At 36.7% G+C, this 23,789-nt stretch overlaps 1 protein-coding gene across 2 annotated transcripts in view; it reads left to right on the top strand.

The window, feature by feature from the left end:
• Positions 1–23,789, top strand: part of LOC122814819 (transcription factor Spi-B-like) — a 288,582-nt gene that overhangs the window by 212,065 nt on the left and 52,728 nt on the right. For both annotated transcript variants that reach the window (XM_044087114.1, XM_044087113.1), the window contains one exon: positions 19,799–19,922. In XM_044087114.1, coding sequence (XP_043943049.1) covers positions 19,799–19,922 — 124 coding nt within the window. The remainder of the gene's footprint in view (positions 1–19,798; positions 19,923–23,789) is intronic.

The raw sequence follows: 23,789 nt of genomic DNA, 5'->3' as shown, positions 1-23,789 counted from the left end.
TAAAAGTCTACTCAAACTTATATAGTCCACCAGTATCAGTAAATATGCACAATCACTGAAGAAGTAAAAGTCATCTAAATAATTCCACATTAAAGAGATCTGTAGCTAATGAAGAGGTTGCCTCTAGCAAACAATTTTATATTTCATGGTTTCAGCTACAAATAAAGTGCCTGTTGCCCTTGTGGAATAAATTGCCTATATTATACTAAAAAATGATAAGCTAGTAATATTGCATTAGTGAATGGATGGCAAACTGATAACAGGTTCATAGTTACAGTTATGATAGACTGAACTGAGCTACTCTGACCTTTAGCTCGAAGACTGAAGTGATCATCTCCCCACCATCTGTTGTGGGATTGGTAGACTTCTGGCAAAACAGCACATGCAGAACCTTTATGCATTTTCTTGAACATAGCTGGACTGCAAGAAGAACACCAAACGCAGAACGTAGAAAAGATATAGGTTTATTCCAAATTAAGTGCTTTTCATCACAGTAAATACTGTAACTTCTTCAGATAAATTAGAACACTGGGCCATGCCCTTAAAAAATAAAGTGTAAAGTCAATAAAACAATTCATTAGTTAAGTGATTAACCAGTAATGGTTAATTAGATGATTCTCTCAACGACTAAATAACAAAAAAAAAATGCTCTTTAGTACCTATATATTCTGAGCAATCCATAAAAAACGTAAGACCATATGTGCACACACCCACATGCAAAATGAGAGAATCATCTGATTAACCATTATTGGTTAATCACTTAACTAATTGTGTTCTCCTTCTTGCAGTCCAGCTTTTTGGAGTTCCGTGTTTTTTCTTTGTTTGTGTTTTCTTGAACATACTCAACTTCTTCTCGAATTAGTTGTTTTATTCTGCTTTTGTTTAATATTAGCTCCAAGAGCATAACAAAAACTTACTAATAATCAGAATCAAAGACTTCCAAAACTCCTGTGATTAACAACATTTCTGTTTAGGGCTTTAGTTTCCAGCTTAAGATTATTCACTTGTACTTCATTATGTTTCTACAAAATGCACATAACAGCATAGTCTGCTTGATAAAATAATACAATTATATTAGTATATAAGGGACTGTTATGTAAGTAACATTTGGAAACTTTTAGATCCGTACATCCTTCAGTATGTGCTTGGTTCCTATGTACTCTTCAAAGAGCAGATTGTCTCACAAAAGAGATCTATTTTTCTGTAACTTCTTTTCCTATGTTTTGATGGCACTGCTACCTAAGGTATTAGCTGATCTGTAAGAGTTACCATTACACATATCATTACTGCTAAACCCAAAAGGGTTAATGGGCCTAGTAAACATTTTATTACAATCATACCCCTCCATTTTGCTGGGCTGAGTTATTCCTATCAATTTGGCAGCCATTTCAAAATGTCCATAATGCATTGTAAAGCCTGTTCTGTATTATGTGCAATGAAAACAGAGTGGGTGCATCCAAACAAGATGGTCAGTTGAATCCATGGCCATAGACAATACAGCAAAGAATGTAAAACCACAAAAAAGCTGCATCAGGGAATGAGAAAACAAAAAGTACTAAAATGATAAAAGAAATGAATACTCATTCCGAATGGTAATGCTTTAAAACATGACAAAAGCTGTTAAGCACTTTCATATTAGGTCAAGTAACTATTAGACTTCACCAAAGCAACTTAATAATGCAAGACGCATCCCTTAAATACTGCATTCGCAAATCACATGTATCACAAGAACCAGTAATATTGTAACACTGATAAAATGAGAACAAGTGATGCAAAACTATTTAAAGGAAGAGTATGAAATGTAATCAAATAAACGAGATTACTATAAATTATTTACAGAATGAGATGTGACTAAAAAGTTTAAGTATAAGTAAAAGTACAAGTATATGATTTTGCCAAGAATGAGCACCCTAATTATACTTGAAGGATATATTGCAGAAACTGGGAAACAGAACAATAAGGTCTTCTGCTCATGAAGCAAAAACTTTGTAAAAAGGTAGACAGAAGTTAATATCATCTGCACAATACCCTGCAATGAATGAAACGCATATTTGGGAAAACTGGTTAGGAGTTCATGTACCTTTGCACTTCAAAATGAAATATGAAGAACAGAAAGCCCTGAGTATGGTTGGTAAGGTATACAGCACCTTCCATACCGGGACCATAGCTGCATCTTCTTGCAACATTCATGGTCTGAGATGCATGCTACAGTGTACATAGTGGACACCTAACAACACAACTGCCCTGTCTAATGTTAATTTACAACACTGGACCTCACCAGTGCATTTATGTCCCACTTATAATGTTAATGAAGTAGCATAATTTCACAACTGTTTGACAGATTCTAGCCTTTATTTGCTAATTCTATTTTGTAAGGGGGCTATAGTACCCGTTTAAATCCTTAAAATTATCTTTTTTATATTAAGATGGACAGGAAAGCTAAAGGGGGTGGTAACCCTACTTACAAACTGAAGTAATACAATGAACTGTTACCTTCATTGTTAAAATGGCCACCTTAATCACTTCTTTTAAAGCAGAACCTCAGGGACTAAGTACAACTCTAATGATAGGACAGTGCTTTGTACCAGCGATAGAAAAGAGTACCAGACCTTGTATAATGATGTCACCGAACAGTCTGGACCAACAGCTATGCAAGGCCCAGTGTTCCAAATAATCATAGCCTGTCTCTATACCATTGCTCATACATGCAAAAAAAAACTATAAGTTGTGAATCTTTTTAAAGACATTACTTCTATACATTTAGAAAAGAAAAAAATGAAACTGGAACACACAAGCTAAAAAATATGCATTTCATCTGCCCCTGATTTTGGAAAATGCCCTCCCTATTTCTGCTTTCCCTCATAAATGTTTGCATTTTTCAGCTAAATCACTGAGGAATACAGTCAGTTAATTACACCAAATATTAGAGTTTAATACCTTTTTATTCTTCAGAAAATGTAGACTGATAAAAATGCTCTAATAAACATTAAGTGAATTAAAGTAATGTTTGAAAATAGTCCCTTGCTTTTGGACCTTTGTCCCAGTTCCACACTCATTTTCCATTGATTCTTGAACAAAGCAGTTAAGGGAAAAAAGGTAAAGAGATATATTCAAAATTTAACAGTCAGTCATGCCCAGTTACCCACCAAACCACAAAATAAATAAAATAAAATAAAACCTCTGATGCCTTGCTTGTGAAGGTACTTTAATAAACTTAAATAAAATTAAAGCATACAGACTAATACTTTTGTTCAGCCTCCAGCACTGCAGCATCAGCAAAAAAGGGACAGTCAGAGTTGCAGCATTGTTAAAATAAAGAGGAGAGCACCCCCACCCCAAAGTCCTGTCTGCCTTTCTTACCGCAAAAAAATAAAAACTAGACTTTTTCATTTCTTTAACTGTCCGTCCGTTCATTTTCCAATTCGAACACAAGACTCCAGGCAGATTCCAGAAGCAATCAAGCAAGCCAAGCAGCCAGTAACCTAATTACTTTTAATCACGAATGCAAGCAAGTTAGCACAATAAAAAGGTACTATCCCATCCTGCACTGTCTGTTAATACTCATTGTTTCTCGCTCTCTTTTTCAGAAAGAGAGCGAGAACCAATCAGTAGTCACCCTGCCATTTACGTCATGTGCGTGACTGCTGACGTGGCAGTCCACCCCCCTTCCATGTTACTGTGCTGTTACCGCACAGAGTTCTAAGCATCATGCACTGATGCAGAACTCCCCATAGTCCGGACTGCCTTTACAGCAGTCTGAGACAGTCAAGAAACAGATTTAAAGGGGAACAATAAAAAAAAACCCTGAACTTGCCGAGCAAGTCACATGCGCAGTTTGAGTTCCGGATTTTGCGAGTCAGTCAGGCTCATTTTCTAAGCAAGTTAGCCACTTTTTTAAGTAAAAATATCTTTTGTTTAAGAATGTGTTGTGCTTTTCTTTTTCTTACACAGCTAGGGGGGCTGCAGTCACGCCACTGCTGAGCATTATGTGTTGTGATTGTGAAAAAAAAATGTACGATAACTTAGGGCCCATTAAGCATCTGGCACTCGTTATATAATAAAAAACGATCAAAAAAAGAAATAAAAATGCCACCACACTGGTGCAACCACACTTAAGAAACAGGAAAAACTTTAATAATAAGGAAATCCACCAAGCGCTTTCACCCTGCACACTCAGGGCTTCTTCAGAGTAAAGTGGCTTTCATAAAACAATCTTTAAATACGTGAAGTAATGTCAGTTAATAACAATCAGTTAATTAATTCCCTGATAATACAATTTCCTCTAAGTTACTTAGTTAAAACCTCTAGTTAAAACTTCTAACCCTGAATACTGTCTAATCCACAGTTATTACAGTGTAGCTCACACTAGCCTATACTTAAAAGTCATACCATTAATGTCATTAATATCATAAAAACTTAAAATCAACATTTAAAAGAAAAATGTATGTTGTTCTAAGAAATCAGTACAATCAAATTTGTGCTGCCTTTAATTTCAAAACAGAACTTAATGAAAAACTGTCATTAATTCCCGGAAATAGTGTTGCATTAGTCCTAAGTTGCCACGCCATTTCCAGTTTTTTCCAAATAGAGTTTCAAGTCCCCACCTTTTCCATGATGAATCACTTTATCTATGGTGAAGAATAAAAAGTTATTAAAACTAACACACATCAAGGAATGGTTGTACAGTGCACTTCTTTCTTTTTCTTATTGATGTCCCTAATAAGCTGTAAAATTCTTTCCTTTAGTTTTCTAGTGGTTTTACCCACATAGAAAGCTGAGCAGGACATACATGTGGCCATATTTACCACCATCTTAGTGCTACAGTTACAATGGCCAGGACATGGGATAGTACGGTGGTAACCATCTACCACCACATATGGACCTGAATTAATATATTTACAAGCTCTATACATGTTACATTTCGACATGGTAGATCTGAGCCTTTTGCTGTTCTTAGGTTTTTCCAAACAAATTCTTTAAGTTTGCACCTCTAGTGAAAGTAAATTTTGGTGTAATACCTAAAATGTTTTTCAGCTCAGGGCCCAAAACGAAATCCCATATATTATTGACCATAGATGTAATTTTCAAAGCCTCATTGTTAAAAGGAAGGACCAAAACACTATAAAAGGTCGTCCCTTTTCCTGTATCAAAAGTGAATTCTTGTTTAGTGGACAAAATGGGAATGAACCTACCCTTCTTTTTATCAAGTATTTGATTTCTAATTTTAATCAATAATTTAATGGGGTAACCTCTTTCTTTGAACATTCCCACTAAGGTGTACATCTCATTCTAAAAGTCATTATTATCACTAGTTAGCCGCAAAATCCTCACCATCTGACCCTTTACAATACTTTTCTTCTGATGCACAGGATGACAACTGTTGTAATAAAGAAGTGAATTGGAGTACATATCTTTCCTGTACACTCGAGTTCAATCTATTGTTGGTTTTATCCCAGGTTAATGAGATATCCAAGAACTCTATACTATCAGTGCCAACGAACTGTGTGTGTGAACGTCAAACATGTAGTAGTACTGTTTAAATATTCCATAAACTCACCAAACTTAGCAATTGCGCCCCTCCATAAGATGAGTATATCATTCAAAAACCTTAACCAGGTAATTACTTTGTTATAGAAATTCAATGGGAAGATCTTGGTGAGCAAAAAGTTATTTAGTACTATTTCCATAAGTTCCACCAGTAAATACCTTTTAACATTATGTATGCCTTCTTTTCCCCTAAGGGCTTCTTCAAATAATACCAACCTTTTTTTTTAATATGGTATTGTTGTAAATAGATTTATTACATCTACTGTGATGAATAGAAAATCATCTGTAATGGAGGTGTCTCTGAGTGCTTCTAAACAATGCCACGAGTCTTTCAAGATGTGCTTGTAACACTTGAGTACGTTCTTACACCAGAAGGCCATGTAAGCAGCTATAGGCTCTGTTTTCAAACCTGTTGCTGAAACAATTGGTCTAAAAGGGGGGTTGTGTACATTTTTGTAGATTTTTGGGATCCCAAAGATGTGGAGAATCGCAAGAAAATCCACAGTCATAAATGTGTGTTCAGTAAGATCAATCAATTCTCGAGTTAAAAAAATCATATAAAATACAAATTTTAAACTTAAAAAGGAAAAGTATTTTCATTCCACCAGTAAACGCTACTATTGCCACCTTTGAAACCTTATGTGAAAAAGAAATACATGCCATGATCTTGAGTGTTTCAACAAATGATGACAATTTGACTGTTGATGAAAGATATGTTTTAAAACACTTGAATGATACGAGTCAGATTAGAGTTATGAAACCAGATAAAGGTGGGGGGTAGTTATTATGAATCAAGAAGATTATGTGTTCAAAATGTATGAGTTGTTAAATGACAGTAATGTGTTTATCATGAAAAAACAATTTCAAGTTTAACTGCCTGGTAAACAATCTTAAATTGGTGAGGACCTTGGCAATATCTTGTTTAAATTTCGGAACAAAAGAAAAGCCTTTACTGAATAAAGACATATGTGCATCACTAATGGTCATTTGTGAAAAATTATACACATCGAACCCTTATTTTTATGTGTCTCATTGACAGTTTCACCTCTTCTTCTTTCAGCTTTTCCCAGTTAGGGGTCGCCACAGCGGATCACCTGTCTGCTCATGATTGGCAGTGGAGTTTTTTACGGTGTTGAGTTGCCTGCCCAACCTTCCACAGAAGGCACACACATGCACACACACACCTAGGGCCAGTTTAGAGTGTCCAATCCACCTACAGCATGTCTTTGGGATGTGGGAGGAAACCGGAGCACCCGCAGGAAACCCATGCGACCACAGGGAGGACATGCAGACTCCACACAGAAGGCACCCCAGCCGAGGATCGAACCGGAGAACCTCTTGCTGTGAGGTGGCAATGCTAACTGCTACACCAACTTCTTGACCAGAGTCTGTATTGTACTGTTTCCCAGCTCCCTCTGTTCAGGGCAAGGGACACACTGTCTTATTACGGTAATCATTTGTGTCTCTTTCTAATTTCTTTAGTTCTTTAGAAATATTGTCTTTAACAAATTTATCAGCTTCTGGCAATATACTGTTGTAAAGAAATTTGTTGGAATCAAACAGTAAATTGTTGGCGATGCTCTTATTAAGTTCAGTCATTTGTTTTTCAATAAGGTTTTTTTCTTTTGTGCCAAAATTTAAACAAGATATTTCCAAGGTCCTCACCAATTTAAGATTGTTTATCAGGCAGTTAAACTTGAAATAGTTTTTTCATGATAAACGTGAGAATGTCAGTACACAGGTTTTAAATTTAAAAAGGAAAAGTACTTTCATTCCACCAGTAAACACTACTATTGCCACCTTTGAAACCTTATGTGAAACACTACTATTGCCACCTTTGAAACCTTATGTGAAAAAGAAATACGTGCCATGATCTTGAGTGTTTCAACAAATGATGACAATTTGACTGTTGATGAAAGACATGTTTTAAAACACTTGAATTATACAAATCAGATTAGAGTTATGAAACCAGATAAAGTTGGGGGGTAGATATTATGAATCAAGATTATGTGTTCAAAATGTATGAGTTGTTAATTGACAGCAATACCTATGTGAGAAAGTCTATAAATGAGTTGAGGAGAGCATATGGTAAAATAGACTGGGTTTTTTATATGATTTTTTAACTCAAGAAGTGATTGATCATACAAAACACGAATTTATGACTGTGGATTTTCCTGTGATTCCCCACATCTTTAAGATCCCTAAAATCCACAAAAATGTACAGAACCCCCCTTTTAGACCAATTGTTTCAGCAACAGGTTCGAAAACAGAGCCCATAGCTGCTTACATTGACTTCTGGTGTAAGAACGTGCTCAAGTGTTACAAGCACATCTTGAAAGAAAGACTTGTGGCATTGTTTAGAAACACTCAGAGACACCCCCCATTACAGATGATTTTTGATTCATCACAGTAGATGTAATAAATCTATTTACAACAATACCACATAAAGAAGGGTTGGCATTATTTGAAGAAGGCCTTAAGTGAAAAGAAGGCATACATAATGTTAAAAGGTATTTACTAGTGGAACTTATGGAAATAGTACTAAATAACTTTTTGGTCTTTGAAGGAGAGCTTTTCCACCAAATTTCAGGTGTGGCCATGGGAGCCAAATGTGCACCAATTTATGCCAACTTGGTGTTGGCTCAATGGGAGGAAAAATGGGTCTTCCCATCGAATTTCTATAACAAAGTAATTACCTTGTTAAGGTTTTTGGATGATATACTCATCCTGTGTAAGGGCACAATTCCTGAGATAGGCGAGTTTATGAAATATTTAAACAGTACTATGACATTTTTGAAGTTCATGCACAGAATTGACACTGATAGTATAGAGTTCTTGGATATCTCATTAACCTGGGATAAAACCAATAATAGATTGAACTCTAGAGTGTACAGGAAAGATACATACTCCAATTCACTTCTTTATTACAACAGTTGTCATCCTGTGCATCAGAAGAAAAGTTTTGTCAAGGGTCAGATGGTGAGGATTTCGAGGCTGACTAGTGATGATAATGACTTTTAGAATGAGATGTACACCTTAGTGGGAATGTTCAAAGAAAGAGGTTACCCCATTAAATTATTGATTAAAATCAGAAATCAAATACGTGATAAAAGGAAGGATAGGTTCATTCCCATTTTGTCCACTAAACATGGATTCACTTTTGATACAGGAAAAGGGACCACCTTTGATAGTGTTTTGGTCCTTCCTTTTAACAATGAGGCTTTGAAAATTAGATCTATAGTCAATAATACATGGGATTTAGTTTTGAGCCCTGAGCTGAAAAACATTTTAGGTATTACACCAAAAAATACTTTCACTAGATGCAAACTTAAAGAATTTGTTTGAAAAACCTAAGAACAACAAAAGGCTCAGATCTACCATGTCTAAATGTAACATGTATAGAGCTTGTAAATATATTAATTCAGGTCCATATGTGGCGGTAGATGGTTACCACCGCCACCGTACTATCCCATGTTCTGGCCATTGTAACTGTAGCACTAAGATGGTGGTATATATGGCCACGTGTATGTCCTGCTCAGCTTTCTATGTGGGTAAAACCACTAGAAAACTAAAGGAAAGAATTTTGGAGCTTATCAGGGACATCAATAAGAAAAAGAAAGAAGTGCACTGTACAACCATTCCTTGAGGTGTGTTAGTTTAATAACTTTTTATTCTTCACCATAGATAAAGTGATTGATCTTGGAAGAGGTGGGGACTTGAAACTCTAGTTGGAAAAAATGGAAATGGAGTCGCAACTTAGGACTAATGCGACACTATTTCCGGGAATTAATGACAGTGTTTCATTAAGTTCTGTTTTGAAATTAAAGGCAGCACAGATTTGATTGTACTGGTTTCTTAGAACAACATACATTTTTTGTTTAAATGTTGATTTTAGGTTTTTATATTAAAGGCATTAATGGTATGACTTTTAAGTATAGACTAGTGTGAGCTACACTGTAATAACTGTGGATTAGACAGTATTCAGGGTTAGAGGTTTTAACCAAGTAACTTAGAGGAAATTGTGTTATCAGGGAATTAATTAACTGATTGTTATTAGGTGATGTTACTTCATGTATTTAAAGATTGTTTTATGAAAGCCACTTTACTCTGAAGAAAACCTGAGTGTGCAGGGTGAAAGCACTTGGTGGATTTCCTTATTATTAAAGTTTCTCCTGTTTCTTAAGTGTGGTCGCACCAGTGTGGTGGCGTTTTTGTTTATTTTTTAATTGTTTTCAGTGTCTTCGCTCTTTTGGGCACGTTTTAGTATTTTTTAACTCGTGATATAATGGCTGTTATTCCTTTAGAATTTCAAATAAAGCAAGAAGGACTGATATTTAAATCAAGTAGGAATGAAACTGGAGTTGAGCTAATACTGTAGAAGGGCTTTTCTGATTCAAAACTTGCTTAACTGCTGAACCTTTAAGCAGAACACTGAGTTCAAACACCCCCCACCCATCTCTCTAGCCATTACCAACTCCTGACAGTCCTTATCTAGGGCACATCTGAATCTACATTTAAGGACCTATTTTTTTAGGAAAAGGTGTTAATCCAATGTGGGTTGTATGCTTCATACCTGCCATTAGAGTTATTTGCTTCAGGATTGCTGCTTCTCTTCACAGAGTAGGTTACTACCTCTAAGAATGGTGGTGTCACCCTGCTGTGTATCTTTTTCACTGTATAATTGACTGGGAAGAGTTCGAGTCCATCACGGTTCTCCTCCTCTATGTAGGGCCTTGTGGAATTATTGTATATCCTGTATAAAATGTTTATTGATTTGCAGCATGTACACCTCTGTCTATGTTCATTTGGGGTATATTAGCAGCATATGATAATGCTATGTGGGGCTCGCCTAGTATGAATATTTATTTATAGGCTGTTCATGTCTGTGACAGATCTGACAGGAAGAAAAAAAATGTTACAAAGCTCCCACAAGAACTTATGCAATAAACATTAATTAAATATGAAATTATGTAAGGCAGATTCACTCAGCTAATGGGCATGGTAATGTCTTTGTTTTCATTTTTTTTTTTTTTTTTACTTTTTTTCTAACATCACAAAGAACTGGCAACTACATTTCAGAACTGTGTAAAAAGCCATCAGTGTATGGATAACACACTAGTAGAGTTCATGCGGCGTGCACCAATCATCCTTGTTTTGCATCTCAGGACACTAAAATTGCACACTGTAGCATGAATAATTCTTCCCATTATAAGTATCTAAAACATCTTGTGTATTTAAATGTTAAGCTTATCTGGTACATTACATTCAGAGTTGTGTAAAGGTATGCATTTAGGCATTTAGTATCCTGTGTCAGCTACACTGAGGTTTCCAGAAACTTTTGACTTGTGGAGCTATTCACAAATATATTGCTATGCTTAAGCTTTGCCGTGACTTTAGGTTACTTGTTAAAGCTTTTGAACCATTAAAGGCCTTACCTTTTATACTGAGATACAGCAGTATGTGACTTTCCCAACCTGTAAATGGTGTTTATTACACTTCCCTGCCTTGCTCACATATTTGAGAAGTGTGATCACATCTCCATTCTTCATGCTTTCTAGTATTCGTTCGCAGACGTGTGACTAATTCAGCACGGTCTGCTTTCAAGCTCCTGAGGTAAATCCCACAAGACACAATTTGTATGCCCACCTTAAGTTTTAAGATATAATTCATAATATTTTATAGTGTGATCGGAGTTCTGCTGTTTCTTTTACTCTCTCATTATTCTGTCTGGAACATTAAAAATGAATGTTTCCTCATATTGTCTGCTTTTTCGGAAACTTTCTTACCTTTTCAGTTTTGATATGACCAAAACAATGCTCTTATAACTTACTTTCCCCTGAATCATTTCACACCCACCATAACTGAGCTTGCAGTACGTTTACTATGCCCAAACTAACTTTCCTACTTTATTCTAATATATCTGAGTTTGCTGCTTTTCTTCTGCTCCTGTTGTGCTCCCTTTCACTTCCTATATGCTATTCCAGTTCATTGGAGAGCCATAATAGCCTTATCCTTCATATTTCTAAGCAGCATAGTGATATTTTATATCCTCACTCTTTGCAGTGTAGCGATATTTCATATCGCCATTGTTTCCTGAGCTTTCTTGCCTCTTTGTACACTAGTGGTTTGGTGGCTGTTGATCACATTGCAGCACCGTGTTTTGATTATGTCCTTAACTTTCTCATAAGACTATTTCCTGTTTACCTTTGATCATTATTTATATACTGCAGGATGATAATAAAACTGTATATCCTGTACTCCTGGGTTTGATGATTTGTTTCTTCACTCTGTACTTGCATACTTTGTTTATCTGAGCAGGCTACTTAAGCAGGTAGTCCTGGTCGCCCCTGTAAAAAAAGTAATTTACCAAGTTGGATTACCCAATACATAAATGAGTAGCACATGTACATAGATAGATGGATATATACATGAAAAAAACATAGATATAGACACAGCTATATAGCTATATAGATATAGATATAGATATTCTAGCTATGCAAGTTCTGTATCTCATAAAAAGGTAAAATTCTGCAAGTACAAGTTCACAGGGGTGTAGATCATTGTGTGTATTGTACCTAGTCAGCCACTGTAGCTAGACAGCACGTGCATATAAGTTACTGAGCACGTGCACGTTCAGTGCCATTTTGTATGGTCAGTCAGAGTGAATGCAGGCGTGAATGGAGATGCACAATTGAGTGTGTTTGAAGTAACAAGTCAGTCAGTTAGCTTATAAAATTCAAAGTACTGTATATGTTGCAGTTACAACTCCTGATGGGTTTATGTACAATAAACGACTTAAACGAATACCCAGCCTCAGTGTCTCATTTGATACACAAGACATGCGACATGGTGTCAAAATGGGATTTGAAGATGAAGCAACTAACAAACCATGAGGCACACAGTTAGAAGTGAAGGAATATACAGAAGGCAACTTGCAAACAGGTCAGCAGTTATTCAAAGGTACTTAAACTTGTTTAAATGATTTTTCAGTCACCGAATAAGTGACAAAGCATTCAAAAAGTTCAGAATAATAACTGAGAAAACTAAATGTCCAAAATTGCAACATACTGATAAAAGTATTTGAAATAATTAGAAAAGTGTTTAAAATAATTTCTGAAGTGTTAAGATGTACAAAAAGGCTAAAACGACTGCATTTTTTTGCAATGTACTACTTTTTTCGCATTAACTGAAACTTTTTTAAGTATCTGAGTGTCTGGAGTGATCGTAGCATTTGCAGTGTTAAAGTGAAGCCTTTTCAGAGAAGTTGTTCTGCATTTGAGCATAATTACAAGTACCTGGTCTACGCTTATATTTAAATGAATTTTATTGTTATGGCAGAGGGATTTCGTAGATCTGGACTGCTAGTATTTGATAATAATATTGCTGAGAATTGGTGAGTGTTTGAGCAAGAATGATATTTTCATACATGCTGCATTTTCTGATAAAGATGTACCTACAAGGGCATTCATACTTCTTAATTTAGCTGGCTTGGAAGCCATTGAGAGGGAATGTTAGTTTGTGTATGCACCTGCCATGTATGCAGGGGAGGTGGAGTGCTTAAAATGTAAATTTAGAGAAATGTGTAACCCTAAAATGAATATTACAATGGAAAGGCACATGTTTTACACAAGAAATCAAAAGCCTGGTGAAACTATAGCAGCATATATTACTGACTTATTAAATAAAGCAAAAACATGCAGATTTGGTGACCTGATAAAGGACAGGCTTGTGTGTGATGTTAATAATGATACAGTGAGAAAGATTTTGCTTCAAGCCAGTGATTTAACAATGAGCAAGTCCACTGAGATTTGTCAAATACATGAGCTTAAAGAAGAGCATATGAACATGCTTCCAAATGAGAAAAGCATGCATGCAGTATCTCATGTAGTATCTGCAAGTGTGAATGTTAATAGTGTGCAACATAAAGGTAAAATAAAAAAGAAATATAAACTGAGAGGTTTATGACACACCTAATCTCATTGTTAACTGATGTAATTGTGGAGGCACTTATGAACCTAAATGAGAGAATTGCTTAGCTGTTGATCAGCAATGTCATAAATGTAAACTGTGGAATCATTTCAAAAGGCTTTGAAGTCAAAGTTGGCACATACTTTTATTAAAAGAGAGCATCAGAAAAAGGAAGTAGATCAGATCGAGAGCTGTGAGCAAACTTTCTATGTTGATGGTGTCTCTGTGATCAGTGAAACAGTTAACACAGTAGATTATCAGTTTGGAGCAAAGAGTGAAATATTTTGTACTGTACAAATTAATGGGAAACCTGTAAATCTTAACGTAAACACTGGATCCAAGTACAGTGTTATATCAGCACAAATGTTTGCCAGAGTAAGAGTTAGTGAGAAACTTGATTCAGCAAAGTGCGCAAAACTAGTTGTTTATGGTGGTGAAGTGATTCAAACTGATGGTACAGTAGTTCTCACATGCTATTCTGCTGGGAACAGCTATGACTTGCAGTTTTACTTAGTCAAAAGACACGTGCAGTCATTGTTAAACCTCAAAGACAGTTTGAGAATGGGACCGATTTCATTTAATAAATAGGTCCATCATATAAGTCTGAACAACCACTATAGTTTTACACAGAATATTTTAGTGAATATGCTGATATTTTCACAGACGAGCTTGACAAACTTCCATTCACCTATTCCATGAAGTTAAACCATGAAGTAAGACCAGTTGTCAGGCCAGCAAGGAAGTTTCTGTGAATAATGCAGAGTAAAGTAAAAGCAGAGCTTGACATAATGGTGAATTTAGGTATCCTTACTCCAGAAAAAGAACCGACTGAATGAGTATCCTCCATGGCCATAGCTCATACGAAAAGTGCAGATTATATTCAAATATGTATTGATCCAAGAGATTTAAACAGCATCCTCATCATCCAATGAGCACAGTAGAGTAGCTGCTCTCATGCCAAATGCCACTGTTTTTCAGTCTTAGATACAAAAAGTTCCTTATGGCAAATTTCACTAGATCACACACCTTCATTGTTAATCACTTTCAGTACTCCATTTGGTAGGTACAGATTTTTGAGAATGCCATTTGGGATGGAACAAATTTTTTCAGGTTATCCATGTGCTCTTATAGTAGATGACATTATTGTAGGGGGCAATGGTGAAGTCGAACATAATAGAAACCTCAGGAAAGTGGAGTAAATTTTAAACTGAATCTTCAGAAATGTAAATTCAAGCTGAAAGAAGTTACTTATATGGGTCATTTGTTTACCAGTTCTGGCTTACAACCAAATCCGTCTAAGCAAGCAGCAATTTTCAAGATGCCACTTCCAGAAAATTTCACATCTTTACAACATCTTCTTGCTATGGTCAACTATTTAGGAAAGTTCGTCCCAGACCTGAGTGAGCTTTCAGCACTGTTACATGAGTTGACATGCAAAAATATAAACTGGTCATGGTTGGAACAAAACCAAAAAGCATTTGACGTTCTAAAACAGAAATTGCCAGTCCACCAACATTTAGATATTATGATGTTCACAAACCTGTTACTCTTTCATGTGATGCTTCAAAGTATGGTTTTGGTGCAGCATGTCTTCAAGAAGGTATACCAGTAGCCTATGCATTCAGAAATTTAAACCAAACTGAAATGCAATATGCACAAATTGAAAAAGGGCTTTTTGCAGTCGTGTTCGCATGTTTGAAGTTCAATGATTATATTTATGGCAAACCTATTCAAACAGAGACTGATCACCAACCTCTAGTGACAATTCTGAAAAAGCCCAATACATACAGCCCCAGCACGCTTGCAATGCATGATGTTAAAAATTGCAAAGGTGTCATTTCAATATTGTCTATACAAAAGGAAAATTTCTATATCTTGCTAATGATTTGTCAAGAGCACCCAGACCAACAGCAAAACAGCATGACAATGAGAAAGCAGACTTAGAAGTCATGGAAGTCAGAAATGTTTCCTCATCACGTCTTGATGAACTCAGAAATCATACAGCTTCAGACCCAGTTCTTCAGAATCTGAAACATGTTATCAGTCAAGGATGGCCAGCACAACCGACCAGTTTACCACTTGCTATACAGAAATATTTTCTTTGTGGAGATGAGCTCATGATGGAAGATGGAGTCATCATGAAAGGTCCTAAAGTGGTAATTCCTTCAGCATTACAACAGGAATATGTCAAAATTTTGCATTGTGGTCACCCGGATACTGATTCAACCAAAAGAAGGGCAAGAGGCATAGTATTTTGGCCTTCTATGTCAAAAGATACAGAGAAGGAAACTAGCATGTTCCATTTGCAACAGCAATAAATCACACCAACAAAAAGAACCACTTCAGCTAAACCAGATTCCTGAACTACCATGGTCAACAGTTGCTATTGATATTTTTGAGTGGAATGGTCAACATTGCTTAGTGTTAGTAGACTCTTATTTGAACTGGTTTGAAACTGACCTTCTTATTAACTTAATGTCAATCTAGAGACAATCAAAATATACAGTATAAGAACAGCTTATTAACACTTTATCTATACTTTATGCAGCAGTTAGTCATTTTGTTAATGATTTTTTAAATTATTGTCTTAATAAAATTCAGATTGGTATATAAAGTGTTAATAAGCTGTTCTTATATTGTATATTTTAATTTGTCTCTAGCTTTTTAGTTTCAGTTCTAAGGTGCCACAATCTCACATTACAATATGGTGTTAAAGAGGAAGGGGGACTTGGTTAAAGGAATGATTTTGTTTTATTACTGTTAACAGAACCACCCTCTGTAACCACTCCCTTGTTTGCTTGTGTGTTTCAATAAAGGATATTCTATTTTTACTCAGCTGTGGACTACCTACTATTTTCTATTTTATTATATTGTGGCATGTATTTTACAGTTTGATTTTTATTACAGAACTAGGTGTATATCATAACATAATTCAGTGAACTGCACTCACACCCTCCAGACTGGAGTTTCTTCTTGGTTTGTTTTTGACCCAGTCTAGGTTATTCCCAGTCAGCATATAGAAATATGTAAAGACCTCCCAACTTTGTTGAGCAAGAATCTGGACAAAGCCATAAATAATGCATGTGTGTGGGGGGACAAAGGCTCAAAAATAGGGACAATTTTTAAATATTACTCTTACAAACTTATAAAGTTGATAGAATCAGGTTTTGCATTAGCAGGAATTTTCTGAATAGTAGGAAGTTTGAATCTCAAACGTCTCTCGATATTCTCTGATTTCATTCCTCAAAAAATTGGCAATCGTTTGCCAGAAAACCACAATTTTATGAGAAACAGACCAAAAATAAGAGGCAAAAATGTGGACATTCTGCAAATATCTGTACAGTTGAGAGGTAACAGGTTGCATACTGGGTTTTCTGAGACTTCTGAGGGATACTACGATTTTTCTTTTGGGAATTCCATTCTTCCAGACCTTAGACATGATAGTAAACTTAAAAATCATTTCTCTGCAATCTAAAAACATACTTAGCTTTCACTTGGACCTATTCTTTCATCTGATTTTTTTTCTCAGTCAATCCTATCTCCATCCTAGTTTTTTTTCTCTCTTCCTCTATCTCTTTTAGCTAAATTCTTAATACTATATTCAATCACTGGCATATACTGTTACTATATTTATTTGTAACATTGTTACTGATATGCTCTATTGATGTATATATCTGTTTTGTAAATGTTTTGTATATGCATTCAAGAATGTCTACGTACAGTTAATTTTTGTTTCCTGTTTTGTATAACTGTAATGCTTTGCTTTTGTTTCTGGGCCTCCTCTGAAAGTGGACCTTTAGCTCAGCCAGATTATTCCCAATCAACATATAGAAATAAGTAAATAATAAACTCACAGATCAAGTCAGATTATTCCCAGTCAACATATGGAAATATGTAAATAGTAAACTCACAGATTAAGTCAGATTATTCCCAGAGATCAAGTCAGATTATTCCCAGTCAACATATGGAAATAAGTAAATAGTAAACGCACAGATTAAGTCAGATTATTCCCAGTCAACACATGGAAATAAGTAAATAATAAACTCACAGATCAAGTCAGATTATTCCCAGTCAACATATGGAAATAAGTAAATAGTAAACTCACAGATTAAGTCAGATTATTCCCAGTCAACATATGGAAATAAGTAAATAGTAAACTCACAGATAGTCAGATTATTCCCAGACAACACATGGAAATAAGTAAATAATAAACTCACAGATCAAGTCAGATTATTCCCAGTCAACATATGGAAATAAGTAAATAGTAAACTCACAGATAAAGTCAGATTATTCCCAGACAACACATGGAAATAAGTAAATAATAAACTCACAGATCAAGTCAGATTATCCCCAGTCAACATATGGAAATAAGTAAATAGTAAACTCACAGATTAAGTCAGATTATTCCCAGTCAACATATGGAAATTAGTAAATAATAAACTCACAGATCAAATCAGATTATTCCCAGTCAACATATGGAAATAAATAAATAGTAAATTCACAGATTAAGTCAGATTATTCCCAGACAACACATGGAAATAAGTAAATAATAAACTCACAGATCAAGTCAGATTATTCCCAGTCAACATATGGAAATAAGTAAATAATAAACCACAGATCAAGTCAGATTATTCCCAGTCAACATATTGAAATAAGGAAATAAACTCACAGATCAAGGCAAATTATTCCCAATCAACATATGGACATAAGTAAATAGTAAACTCGCAGATCAGGTCAGATTATTCCCGTTCAACAAGTGGAAATAAGTAAATAATAAACTCACAGATCAAAACAGATTATTCCCAATCAACATATGGAAATAAGTAAATAATAAACTCACAGATCAAGTCAGATTATCCCCAGTCAACATATGGAAATAAGTAAATAGTAAACTCACAGATTAAGTCAGATTATTCCCAGTCAACATATGGAAATAAGTAAATAATAAACTCACAGATCAAATCAGATTATTCCCAGTCAACATATGGAAATAAATAAATAGTAAATTCACAGATTAAGTCAGATTATTCCCAGACAACACATGGAAATAAGTAAATAATAAACTCACAGATCAAGTCAGATTATTCCCAGTCAACATATGGAAATAAGTAAATAATAAACCACAGATCAAGTCAGATTATTCCCAGTCAACATATTGAAATAAGGAAATAAACTCACAGATCAAGGCAAATTATTCCCAATCAACATATGGACATAAGTAAATAGTAAACTCGCAGATCAGGTCAGATTATTCCCGTTCAACAAGTGGAAATAAGTAAATAATAAACTCACAGATCAAAACAGATTATTCCCAATCAACATATGGAAATAAGTAAATAATAAACTCACAGATCAAGTCAGATTATTTCCAGTAAATATATGGAAATAAACATATGGAATTTGGGTGGCCGCAGTGGTGCAGGGGTTAGCATTGTTGTCTCACAGCAAGAGGCTCTCTGATTCGATTCTTGGCTGGGGTACCTTCTGTGTGGAGTCTGCATGTCCTCCCTATGGTCATGTGGGTTTCCTCCAGGCATTCTGGTTTCTAAAGACATGCCATGCGTAGGTGGATTGGACACTCTAAATTGTTTGTAGGTGACAGTGTGTGTGCAACTGAGTGGTACGAATGAGCTACCACAGCAGGGCTAGCCACCCGCAGTTTAAACCTTGACTCAAGATGATTGCCACTGCTGAAGTGACATCTTGCCCCATGTGCAAAAAGGGGTGGAGGATGGATGGATATGGAAATAAGTAAATAATAAACTCACAGATCATATCACAGCCTAATTTTATTACTATTATGTTTGTGCAATGCAGAACATGCTGAACGGCACAGTCTGTATTCCTTTTACTCTTACCTTGAGTCAAAAAGCAATAAATGAAAATACTCTCATAAGCATTTTTGAGGTATTCATTCTGTCTTATGGTCAGGTGAAGAAAAAAACTCATCATACCTCATTCTGAGTTTAATTATTTGCAGAAACAATTCTCTGTCTGTATTTGCTTGCCTCAGCATGGATTAACCTAGATTGGTGTGGTATATCAGTGACTGTAAGTATTGTTAAAATTTTCTCCTGACTCAATAAGATATGCTTTAAAACTAGATTTCTGATAGAGTTTCTGTCTCTTTCATTTTATATCTGGTTATTTCTGACTGCAGGTTTAGTTTGTACTCTGCATCTGTAGTGACCCCATCAGAAGTCTTATGTCCTGTTCACCAGTCATAATGCTGTAGAGGTATTTGATTGTATATAAACTGCTATTGTTTTTGTTTCTTTTACAGTATGGGAACAGCAAGTTGACTAGTCCAAAGTATACACAGATCCCTGCCTCATATCCAAACGTCCTAATCAAAGATGAGCCTTCGGACTGCAGAAAGTTCTACCACAACAGAAAAGAAAGCAAAAGTAAGATGCCAAACAATAAACTAATATTCAAGCATACATAAACAGTTGAATAAAATAAGTTATTAATTGGTTACCAGGGTAGAATACTGCAGCAGTCAAAAACAGCACCTCATTGTTATGGAAACATACTGCTAGCATATTCAAGTGTTTAATGATGACATACAGTTGGGTTGTATAGATTTACACCATGTATTTTGTTTATTTTTCCTTTTTTACTAATTTTCAGTAGTTTAGAAATACTTCTGTAAATCTTTGTCATCAGAGAACTTATAATACAACAGTGTGTGGGCCAGACCTTACTGAGATAGAGGGAAGCTTCCCTGCTTATCAGTGGGAGTGGTAAGCTCTGAGCAGACTATCTGTCTCTAAAGAAGTGGTTTCAGCTCAGAAATTCTATTTTTATTGGCCATTTTGGGCTAATTCTATCCCTTTCATCGTTCTGTTTAAAAAACGTGCTTGTGCGGGTTTGCACGACACACAGTGCCGCTTAGCCAAGGTAAAACCATTACCGGTCCCTTAAAGTCTGCTCTTCAAATTTTCCCTTAGACTTTGTAAACCTTTACCTCTGAGCACTCCAATTAAACCTTAAATCCAGCATTTGCTCAGAACATCTTGTAGCATTTATTGCAAGTTCACCCACTGCCACTATCACTAACTTTCCATAAAGGAAACAAAAAGCTTCAGTACTTAAACTAAACATAAATAACTCAGTGCTTAAAAAGCTGATCACTTTTCCAGGCATGACCAAAGGTCAGTTTCTGATCCTTTCTCTCATTAACCTGGAGAACCTGGGCATCCTGAGACAATGCAGCAATTGCCTCATGTAAACAGACAACCCTCTCCTCCTACCTCCAAACAAATCCACTTGTGAGAAATGCAAGTACATAGCCAAACTTGAGGCTTTGCTCTCTCAATCCAAGACAGAGTCAGCCAGTCAGGAGGAAAAGGTCAACACACACATTACATCACAGGCAACACATAGCCCCCCTGTTAGCACACCACCACTATCAAATAGCAACACAAAACACATGACCACTTTTGCACAGGCTCTCTTAAAAAATCTGCCCAAACAACAGAGATCTCCGAGGCACAGATGCATGCACCCATCCCATCCAAGCATAACCCACAAGCACATAGCCCTCACAACCAGTGTGCCACTCAAGCTAAGCCCCTAAGGCAGAACAACGTACCAAACACATTAGTTATAGATGACTCAATTGTTAGGCACACTGACGTCCCACTCACTAGGCCGAATAAGGAAAAAGTCATGGTCAGCTGCCTGTCAGGTACCAAGATTCACCACATAACGCATGCACTTGGGTCTCTCCACAGGAAGTACAAATATGACTCCATCATCATACATGTTGATGTGAATGACCTAAGACGTACCTCCCTGGACTACATGAAAATAGGGTTCCCTATGAAACCATCGAATTTACACTACATCGAAAATGAGAAGATCGGGACTTCTATATTGAAATTGCAAACCATCGAAAATGGAAATCGTCGACTTCCAAAGCGTCGAAAATGAAATGTCACAGCACTTGTGTATGTTTAACGGGTCCCCTTCTAAAGACCGAACCGCCGATTGATTCCCTAAGTGTGCGACAGTGACGGAGGTAGGAGTGGTCAGGTAAGTGAGTTCAGGTTAGGGTGCAGGTAGGTGAAGTGTGCGTTAGTGTCGGAGCTTGGGCTAGGGGTGGGTAAGTGAGTTAGGGTTAGGGTGCAGGTAGGTGAAGTGTGCGTTAGTGTCGGAGCTTGGGCTAGGGGTGGGTAAGTGAGTTAGGGTTAGGGTGCAGGTAGGTGAAGTGTGCGTTAGTGTCGGAGCTTGGGCTAGGGGTGGGTAAGTGAGTTAGGGTTAGGGTGCAGGAAGGTGAAGTGTGCAATAGTGTCAGACCTTAGGGTTAGGGTTTGGGTCAGGGCTAGTGTGTATGGTATGTAGTGTAGTATAACTGTATTTATAACTTCTCTCCTGTATGTTCTGCACTTTCCATGTAGTCGATGTTTTCAATGTCGACGATTTCTGTTTTCGCTGTTATGTACTTTCGATGGTCTAGTCTCGATGTAGTCATTCTCGATGTAGTGTAAATTCGATGGTTTCATAGGAAACCGAAAATAGACATGGAGGAGCTCTCGGATCTTGTAGCCCAGGCAGGTATGACCCTAGCTTTGAGTAGCATTCTACCGTCACCAAGAATGATACTGCAGTACAAGCAGAAAATGATTGACTTCAACAATTGGCTCAGATGTTCTTCATGTTTCACTGTTACAGTCATTATATTTGGGTAATCTGCTGGCAGGCTGCCCTCAATTAGCCTGATTAACAACGTCTTGGGTCCTGCACCAGTTGCTGTCCCTTCTTCCATGACGTCAGGTCATCAGGGGTATAAAACATGCAGCCGACGCCATTTTCATCAGTCTTTCTTGCCGCGCAGTGCCCAAAGCAGAAGCAGTTCGCAAGTGCCGGCCGACCGACTCCTGAAATTTTCATTTTCGAGTTTCAGAACCAAAGTCTTCAACCTAAAGCTAAGTACCCTGTTGGGGAAACTTTTTCTTGATCCTTACCAATGTCAGTAAGTTAATAATTGTATTACTTGTGGGAAGCAAATATCTCATAAGGATTTTCATTTGTACTGTATTCCTTGCCTAGGCCCTGACCACAATGTACCTTGCTGTCAGTTTTATGCTAAATTTAATCAACGTACTATTAAGCGTCGATATATTTTTGCATCAAAATATTTTGGCTCAAGATTAAACTATCCAGAAATGAAGTCGGTTAGCAATCCGACTACCGGAATACATAAAAAATGCAAAGAAAAAGACAGAGACAGACCGTCGAGGTCCAAAACCGACGACAAAGCTTCTCCTAAGCCAGTCGCCGTTTCGCCGGTACTCAGTGAGGTGCTTTCGCAGCCCCTGATACCCACTACTTTTGATTCGCAGGCTTCTACTGAGACCCATTCAGAGTCTGGTATGCCACGAGACACTAAGTATTGAACCCGTGGATGTCTCTACCTTAGATGAGTCCATAGCCGCAGAGCAGGCACTGGCTTCTGAGGGTGTTTTCAGGCCTAAAGATTTGTATATTAAACCAATGCTATCTTCAAATCCTAGGCCAAAATCAACTTCTATGTCTAAAAAACCGACACTTGGGCCACATGCACAGGCCCCTATGCCTAAAAAACAAATGATCAAAATGGCTGAGGATTTAATTACCTTGATCAGGGGTTCCCATCCCCCTCCTGCTAAGAGGCCTAGGCAAGGCACTGACTATGAATCATCAGATCAGGTTTCTATTTCTTCTGGTTCCTCTTCTGATCAGGAATTATCTATTCCGCCTTATGAGGACTCTGATGCAGAAGATTCCATCCCTTCTGCTTCTCCTCCTGAGGATTTTTCTTTTGGAGAAACTTTGCATATCTTAAGGGAACACTTTCACTGGGAGAGTCAGGATTTCTCAGAATCTAAAAAGAGGCTTAGGGATTTCCATCTTCTTCCTCAGCATAGGCCTTTGGCTATACCTCCTATTCTAGACATTGTTGATGATGTTTTCTCAGAATCCAGCATGGCTCCTGATTCCCTGCCTCCAGCTCCTAATAAGCCAGACAGATATTACAGGGTTCCTGACTCCCACAAATTCCTCTTTAAAAACCCTACTGCTGACCCTGAAACCATTTCTCAGGGTCCCAAGGGCATTAAGGCTTCTACGGCTAAAAATCCTACCCCTTCTGATAGAAACTTCAGGGTGCTGGATAGATGGGGTAAGAAGGTTTACACGTTTGCAACCTTGGCAATCAGGGCTTTAAACTGTCAATTTCATATGCTTAAATATCAGCAGCATGTCATGGGCTTACTTAAACAGAAAAT

This window comes from Protopterus annectens, chromosome 11.part0 (genome assembly GCF_019279795.1).
Source record: "Protopterus annectens isolate FY-2018-M chromosome 11.part0, PAN1.0, whole genome shotgun sequence".
In the NCBI taxonomy this organism is placed as follows: Eukaryota; Metazoa; Chordata; order Ceratodontiformes; family Protopteridae; genus Protopterus; species Protopterus annectens.
This window is presented reverse-complemented; position numbering and strand designations above follow the sequence as displayed.